The 8,899-nt window shown below is 39.3% G+C and overlaps 2 protein-coding genes across 4 annotated transcripts in view; both read right to left on the bottom strand.

Annotated features, from left to right (window-relative positions):
• RBL1 (RB transcriptional corepressor like 1) overlaps window positions 1–8,899 on the bottom strand; it is a 75,029-nt gene that overhangs the window by 37,129 nt on the left and 29,001 nt on the right. For all 3 annotated transcript variants that reach the window (XM_073880455.1, XM_025876621.2, XM_073880456.1), the window contains 3 exons: window positions 7,149–7,286; window positions 5,992–6,156; window positions 2,917–3,049 (listed from right to left, as the gene is read on the bottom strand). In XM_073880455.1, coding sequence (XP_073736556.1) covers window positions 2,917–3,049; window positions 5,992–6,156; window positions 7,149–7,286 — 436 coding nt within the window. The remainder of the gene's footprint in view (window positions 1–2,916; window positions 3,050–5,991; window positions 6,157–7,148; window positions 7,287–8,899) is intronic.
• Window positions 577–972, bottom strand: LOC141370561 (large ribosomal subunit protein eL39). Its single transcript, XM_073880454.1, has one exon. The coding sequence runs from the start codon at window positions 928–930 to the stop codon at window positions 775–777; it is 156 nt and encodes a 51-aa protein (XP_073736555.1). The 5' UTR covers window positions 931–972; the 3' UTR covers window positions 577–774.

Genomic DNA, 8,899 nt, shown 5'->3' with positions numbered 1-8,899 from the left:
CGCCTGGGTGGCTCAGTCGTTAAGCATCTGCCTTCAGCTCAGGTCATGATCCCAGCATCCTGGGATCGAGCCTGACATCGGGCTCCCTGCTCAGCAGGAAGCCTGCTTCTCCCTCTCCCACTCCCCCTGCTTGTGTTTCCTCTCTCGCTGTGTCTCTGTCAAATAAATAAAATCTTTAAAAAAATAAAGTAAAAGCACTTCACTATTTTTACACTCATTAGATAATTAGCCATATCATCTATTTACAAAACATGCTTACAAGTTATAAAGATTACTTCTGACAATGATTTTTTTTTTTTTTTTTTTTTTTAAGATTTTATTTATTTGAGAAGAGAGAGCTCGAGCCAGGGGAGGGGCAAGCAGATACCCTGCTCAGTGGGGAGCCCCATCTCAGGACCCTAAGATCATGACCTGGGCCTAAGGCACTGAGCCACCCAGGCACCCCCTAGCCACACTTTACATACTTGCTTGTCAAGGGACATTTCTATCACTGCAGGAAGTTCTGACAGTGCTGTGCATGATCTGACAGGTGGGGAATTCAGTACTTTGCAAATCAGAAACACAATAGTAGTAGAGCTGAGAGGTCTCACATTTATTACTGAACCAACCTACTGGTGCAGGGGCATAGTCAAGAGAGAAAAATCATTTCCATGATAAGACAAGTCTATGGCCAGGTAGGAAGGATGTTTACAGAATGACAGAACACATGATCTTCACGCAGCTTAATTAAATATGTATGCCAATTAGGGGTGTCATCTCATGACGTGTGACGCCTTACAGACCCAGCTTGGTTCTTCTCCAGTGCCTCCTTTTGGAGTTGTACCTGATCTTATTACCAGTTTTCATCCGAATCCACTGGGGAATGGGACGATTCTGCTTTTGTTTCTTGGCCAGGAATCGCTTGATTCTGAAAGTCTTGTGAGAAGACATGGCGAGAAGCAGCCAGCCACGCAGAGCAGGATGGCGGCGAAAAAGAGCTACTTCTGACAATGATTTGACAGCTCTCTATCTTAATGAGGTGAGTGGAGAAATAGTCATGGTTTAATAAAAATCTCCATAATTCTGGGGCTTATGAAAGCAGCTCTGATTTCCCAGCCTCAGTAGAAAGTATAAAGTTCTATTGTAGCTCCCATTATCCCTTAACAGGAGCCTACCTAGATCTCTTACACACAAGAAATCCAAGGCAGCCCTTGAATCTGACTAGGAATGTTCAAAGCTGGCATTTTAATACAGGATTCACATTACAGCCATGAAATTAGCTGCAAACCCCTTCAAATTATCCTTTCCTAGCACAGTAGTGGAAAAGCTACAGTGAACAACTAATATATTTAGGGGCGCCTGGGTGGCTCAGTCATTAAGCGTCTGCCTTCGGCTCAGGTCTTGATCCCGGGATCCTGGGACCAAGCCCTGCATCGGGCTCCCCACTCCACAGGAAGCCTGCTTCTCCCTCTCCCACTCCCCCTGCTTGTGTTCCCTCTCTTGCTCTGACTGTCAAATAAATAAATAAGACTTTAAAAAAAAGAAAGGAATGTGACAGTTCACCAAGGCACAGAAAAGATGCTCATTCAGTATCATAAATTATAATTTATCGTAATTTATAATACTTCTCCTATAGGAGGAGGTCACAACCACTATTTAAACTATTTTTTGTAAGTTTTTAAAAAACAAACCACTTTCATTCTCAACGTTTCCAGTGCTTTAAATTTTACTGTACTAAGTATTTTTTCATTGCTCTAAACATGAATGACTGATTACTTTAAAAAAGTAATAATTCAGGGCGCCTGGGTGGCTCAGTTGGTTAAGTGACTGCCTTCAGCTCAGGTCATGATTCTGGAGTCCCGGGATCAAGTCCCACATCGGGCTCCCTGCTCAGCGAGGGGTCTGCTTCTCCCTCTGACCCTCTTCCCTCTCATGCTCTCTCATTCTCTCTCTCAAATAAATAAATAAATAAAATCTTTAAAAAAAAAAAAAGTAAAACGGGCACCTGGGTGGCTCAGTCGTTAAGCGTCTGCCTTTGGCTCAGGTCATGATCCCAGGGTCCTGGGATCGAGTCCCACATCAGGCTCCCTGCTCAGCAGGAAGCCTGCTCCTCCCTCTCCCACTCCCCCTGCTTGTGTTCCTGCTCTCGCTCTCTCTCTGTCAAATAAATAAAATCTTAAAAAAAAAAGTAATAATTAAAAAAAAAAGCTATCTCTACACCCAATGGGGGGCTTGAACTCATGACCCTGAGATGAAGAGTAGGATGCTCTATCACGGGCCCCTAATGACTGATAGTTTTAAAAACTTTTGGGGCACCTGGGTGGCTCAGTCATTAAGTGTCTGCCTTCGGCTCAGGTCATGATCCCAGGGTCCTGGGATTGAGCCCTGCATTGGGCTCCCTGCTCAGTGGGAAGTCTGCTTCTCCTTCTCCCACTCCCCCTGCTTGTGTTCCCTCTCTCACTGTCTCTCTCTGTCAAATAAATAAATAAAATCTTAAAAAAAAAGAAAATCTTATTACATTGATATGAGAAACTATACAATGGGCCATACAAGGGTGTTGGCAGAAGTCCCTTTTTTTATTAAAAAAAAAAATCTTTTTTAAAGATTTTATTTATTTATTTATTAGAGAGAGAGTGAGAGCATGAGTGGGGCGAGGAGCAGAGGGAGAGGGACAAGCAGACTCTGTGCTGAGCGTGGAGCCCAATGAGGGGCTCACTCCTAGGACCCCAAGATCATGACCTGAGCCAAGACCGAGTTGGCCACTCAATTGACTGAGTCACCCAGGTGCCCCTTTAATTTTTATTATTTTTTATAAGCCCCCTTTTAAATCCTGACAAATAAATTAATTTCATAATAATATATTATCAAGACTTGGTATTTTCTTCAAGAAAATTATCTTTGTTATTTTGTTCATGGTTTTCCCCATGTTGAACCTACCCCTTCGAAGACTCCCACTGTCAGTCCGAACTTCTTTCACCCTTGGATGCATTAGAGGAGACATTGGCATCATGGGAAGATGTCCCTGTACATTTCCCCCATTTCCTGTTTCAAAGTTATTTGGGAATATAACCTGTAAAAAACAAAAATCTTTTGCTTTACATATAGATAGACCCACTAATGAAAATCTGTAACAGGAAAATGAGAAAAAAGTCTTTTTTTTCTAAAGATTTTATTTATTTGACACAGAGTGAGAGAGAGAGAGAGAGAGAGAGCACAAGCAGGGGGAGTGGCAGGCAGAGGGAGAGGGAGAAACAGACTCCCCGCTGAGCAAGAGCCCGACACGGGGCTCGATCCCAGGACCCTGGGATCATGACCTGAGCTGAAGGCAGACGCTTAACCAACTGAGCCACCCAGGTGCCCTGAGAAAAAAGTCTTTTTAACTACTTTAAATGTTTTATTTCTCTTCTTTTTCACAAAATAGAACAATTTGCATAAAGTGCTCAATAGTTAATAATTGTTAAATATATCTCACTTAATCTTATAATTTATCTACTTAAGTTTATCGACTACTTCTAAAAGCAAACCAATTAGGTAGGCACTATTTCCACTTAAGGATGAGAAAATAGAGGCTCAAAATATGAAATCTGCTCAAGGATACACTACTATTAAGTAACAGAGCAAGAGCTTCAACCCAAATCCTCTTTCTTCAAGTTCAGAGCTTTTTTTCACTTTCTCAAGGGATCCTACAATGGAAATATTGACGAATACGAAAGATTGCCCAGTTTGCTGCAAAAGTCCAAAATGCATGGAAGAGAGATTTCAAGATTTTTAAGAAATCATCTTCTTTTTAGTTCTTTCTGGTCTTGGATAGTCCTTCCAGTAATTTGGAATTAGAGAAAAATTCATCAGGTTTCATGAAGTATAAGGAGACACAGAAAAGCAAATAAGGATGAAAAGACAGGAGTTACAAAAGAGCAACATAGAGGTAAAGGGGAAAAAACTCCATTTCTCACCTGACACTAAACTGAAATGTGTCACTTGTATTAGGTACAAACTTCTGATTTTTTCAATTTTAACTACTACTAATGAAAAATGTTTAATTTTTTACATAGACATTTGAAAAACCTGATAAAATTAATGGGCTTCTTAGATATGACTTCAAAAGCACCAACAATATGACGAACCATGAGAGATGATGGACTCTGAAAAACAAACTGAGGGTTCTAGAGGGGAGGGGGGTAGGGGGATGGGTTAGCCTGGTGATGGGTATTGAGGAGGGCACGTTCTGCATGGAGCACTGGGTGTTATGAACAAACAATGAATCATGGAACACTGCATCAAAAACTAATGATGTAATATATGGTGATTAACATAACAATAAAAAATTTAAAAAAAAAGCACCAACAATATAAAGGAAAAAAAACAGATAAACAGGAGATCATCAAAATTAAAAGCTCTGTTTTCCAAAAGACTTTATCAAAGGGGTGCTTAGCTGGCTCAGTTGATGGAGCATATGGCTCTTGATCTCAGGGTTGTAAGTTCGAGCCCCATGTTGGGTGTAGCGATTACTTAAAAATAAAATCTTAAAAAGAAAAGTAAAAAAGACAACAAAGGAAAGTTTTGCAAATCATATCAGATAAGGGAGTTGTATCTACAATATATAAAGGACTCCTATAATTCAATAATAAAAAAAACCCAATTAAAAAATGGGCAATAGATTTGAATAGATATTACTCCAAAGAAAATATATAAATGGCCAATGAGCACATGAAAAAACACTGAACACCATTACCCATGAGGGAAATGCAAATAGAAACCACGAGATATTACTTCATGCCCACTAATGGCTAGAATAAAAAAGGTAAGTGTTGTGGGGGGGAAGGTAAGTGTTAGAGAAGATGTGAAGAAACTGGAATCTTCATACACTGATGGTGGGAATGTTAAATGGTTCAGCCACTTTGAGAAGAGTCTGACAGTGCCCCCAAACTGGAGTTAAACAGAGTTACTACATGACCCAGCAATTCCATTCCTAGATATATACCCAAGAAAAATGAGAACGTAGGTCCACACAAAACTTGTGCCCAAATGTTCATAGCAGCACTATCACAGAAATAAAAGGCTGAAACAACCCAAATGTCTATCAGTTAATAAATGGAGGAACAAAATGATATATCTATGCAATGGAATATTATTAAGCCACGAAAAGGAATGAAGTGCTAATATACCCTATAACATGGATGATTCTTGAAAACATTATGCTAAGTGAAAGAAGCGAGTCGCAAAGGACCACATATTATATGATTCCACATATATGTAATGTCCAGAATAGACAAATCAATAAAGACAAAAAGTAGATTACTGGTTGGTTAGGGCTAGGGAGAGGAAGGGGGGGAAAGGAAGTGACAGCTAAAGGGTACAGTTACTTGTTGAGGTGATGGCTGCACCTATATATGAATGTACTAAACACTAAATTGTATTTTTTTAAATTATTTATTTGAAAGAGAGAGAGAGTGCATGCAAGTGGGGGGAGAGGGAGAGAATCTCAAGCAGATTCCTGAGCACGATCCTGAGATCATGACTTTAAGCTGAAATCAAGAGTCGGATGCTTAACTGATGAGCCACCCAGACACCCCTTGTTTGGGTTTTTTATTTTAATTTTTAAATAGTGTCCACACCCAGTGTGGGGCTCAAACTCACTACCTCAAGATCAAGAGTTGCATGCTCTACTGACTATGCCAGCCAGATGCCCCTAAACTGTATACTTTAAATGGATGAATTGTGTGGTATGTGATTTATATCTCAATACAGCTGTTTTTATTTTTATTTTTTAAAGATTTTATTTATTTATTTGACAGAGAGAGACACAGCAAGAGAGGGAACACAAGGGGGGGGAGTGGGAGAGGGAGAAGCAGACTTCCCATGGAGCAGGGAGCCTGACGCGGGGCTCAATCCCAGGACCCTGGGATTACGACCCGAGCCAAAGGCAGATGAATGATGCTCAACGAATGAGCCACCCAGGCGCCCCTACAAGCTGTTATTTTTTAAATGATTATCACCCTTGCCGTGACTCACTTCTTCACAGGTAGGAACTTTGTTTGCTGAAGCCTGGAGAGCCTCCCACAGTGCAGAATCGTGACTCCATGCTAAACTCTCTAAAATCTGTTCTTCGATGCTGTTCAGGTGTTTCACCATATCCCTGGAAAGTCCCTCCTCTGAGCGGATCACCACCTCAATAACCTGGTAAAGAAAAAATTGCAAAGGTAACGTAGTCTCAAATAGTCATTTCTATACCGGGTTTGTATGTATGACTAGCTTTGGTCTTATGATGATACAGAACCAATGATATCGTTGAACTGTGACTCAGTGGCTTATTAATATATTTTAATTTATAAAGGAGTTTTTAAGATCTTCAAAATGCTTTCACATACATTTCTACTTTTTATGTTTTTTTGTATACATGGAAAAATGAGGCAATAATAGGTGGAAACTGGTCAAGAGCCCAACAGCAGAAGAACTCAGGTCTTGGGTTCCAACTCTACTGCTATTTTGAATTTACTGCTCCTTCTCAGACTATTTTTCCCAATAGCTCAAAAGAACAGAATGAATAACGTACTTAAAAGGAATTTTGCTTAAATAATTCCATTTTAATAAGAGTAAATTCTAGAACAAAGTCTGTAAGTATATACACAAAAGTACTGATTATTATTTATACTTAGGATTATAATGTATGATTTTAATATTTATGTTTATATGTATTTGTTTTTCTTCAAGGAGAATACATTATTTATGTGCTTAGATAACAAAGGTGTTTAACTTCTTGAATGAAAAATGGATGTTACAAATAAAAATGAATTGTTATCAGGTAAGGCCAAAAACAACATTGTCCTTGAATAAAATTACCTTTATTTCCTAAGGGAAAATCTAAAAACACACATCAACATCGAAGTAAATATACAGAAGCAATTTTCCTTAAGTCACTAAAATAATATTTAAACCCCACTCAGTCAGCAATTCAAATGGATAAGCTTTCCAATTATCTGTATTTTCCATAACTTTAGGCATATTTTAGGTAAAAAATTTAACTCTTCAAACCAACTTTTCTATCAATACTTTGAAAGTAGCACAGATGACAAAATATTAACTAAATCATGCCAATAAGTGTAATAGTGGCATCAGTCTTAAATTAGGACACAAGGTAACATTAAATGTTATTGTAGCTCTGATCTCACCTTGTAAAAATAAAATGGTCGTAAATTGAGAACTTCAATAATCCAGGGGAAAGTACGAGGTGAGCTATAGGCAAAGAGCACAATTTCCAAACAACAGGCCATCAAGGAACGATGAAATATATCCTGCTCTAAAAGAACCTTGGAGAACAGAAAAACCACAGTTCAATATTTCTCAGCAATCTCAGCCTTTGCCATTCTATAAAGATGACTATAGAAACAAGATAAAACAATCTCTGTACATTATATTATACCAAATTATCAAAGATAAAAATTTGAGTTCTCAAACTGATAGTTTTCTTATAAAATATAATCTTGCTCAATGGTAGATCTTACATTTAATGAGGCATAAACAACAATCTGCTTTGAAATAAGAAAATAGTCAATATTCCCACCAAGAGGAAGCATTAGGATTATTTCAATTTTTTTTCCATTTGTTTAAATACCAGTTTTATGACAACTGTTTTGTCAACATAAAGACTGGTTAATCAAAACACTAAAATCAAAGGTATTATACTGTCACAGCTAAGACTTTAAAAAAGTTCAGAGAAGTTTACTAAGAAGATAAAAGTCCTGCTCACCACTGAGTTTAAGATTTAACATAAGCTGGGGCACTTGGATGGCTCAGCAGGTTAAGCATCCTACTCTTGGCTTCGGCTCAGGTCATGATCTCAGAGTCCTGAGATCAAGCCCCAAGTTGGGCTCCACGCTCAGTGGGGATGTGCTTAAGATTCTCTCTCTCTCCCTATACCCCTGCCTCCTCAACCACCCCCTTGCTCATGGGCACACTCTAAAAATAAGTTACTAAATCGGGGCGCCTGGGTGGCTCAGTTGGTTAAGCCACTGCCTTCGGCTCAGGTCATGATCCTGGAGTCCCGGGATCAAGTCCCGCATCGGGCTCCCTGCTCAGCGGGGAGTCTGCTTCTCCCTCTGACCCTCTTCCCTCTCGTGCTATCTCTCATTCTCTCTCTCAAATAAATAAAATTTAAAAAAAAAATAAGTTACTAAATCTTAAAAAAAATAAAAGATTTAACATAAGTTTTCAGTTTTAAAGATTTTATTTATTTGTCAGAGAGAGAGCACAAGCAGGGGGAACAGGCAGAGCAGGCAGAGGGAGAAGCAGACTCCCTGGTGAGCAAGGAGCCCGATGTGAGACTCTATCCCAGGACCCTGGGATCATGACCTAAGCTGAAGGCAGACGCTTAACCAACTGAGGCACCCAGGCATCCCACGTTTTCAGTTTTAAAAAGTGTTTTTCTTTTTTGAAAGATATCCTTTTTTCAAATATCACACCAAATCAACAAAAAGAATAAGAAACAGAAACTACCTTGGATAAAACTAGAAGTCAGCTATAACTGCAAACTATAATACGTGACAAATTACTTAGTAGCAAGTAAGATGGTCAAACAAGGGCCTGAAAGAGAGACACTTAGAATTAATGAATTTGTTCCATGCAACCTAGGAAAAACACAGTAACTGAGGGCACAGGTAGAATGGAAAGTAGGGATTAGGCAGAGGCTAACGTGAATGGATGATATGAAAGTCTGTGTAGTTAGAACTCTTCAGGTCCCCACTCAACCCCCACTCTAATGAGTCAGACGATAGGCTTCTAGTCTATCCCAACAGGGATTTGGAGAATTTTATTCTAAGACTGAACTAGGGAGACTTGGAGCTTGAGAACACCAGGCATAGAAGAGACTGTGGTTTTAGGCGAAAGTCTGCACACTATGAGAACAAGTTTCCCTTCCTTGTTT

Source organism: Callorhinus ursinus, unplaced genomic scaffold (genome assembly GCF_003265705.2).
Source record: "Callorhinus ursinus isolate GAN/ISIS: 27379988/994484 unplaced genomic scaffold, GSC_fseal_2.0 scaffold38, whole genome shotgun sequence".
Lineage (NCBI taxonomy): Eukaryota > Metazoa > Chordata > Mammalia > Carnivora > Otariidae > Callorhinus > Callorhinus ursinus.
Note: the sequence above shows the minus strand (reverse complement) of the source record. Positions and strands in the feature narration are given on the sequence as shown.

Coding starts and splice junctions, on each gene's coding strand:
- LOC141370561 (XM_073880454.1), bottom strand. CDS start 930: ATGTCTTCTCACAAGACTTTCAGAATCAAGCGATTCCTGGCCAAGAAA.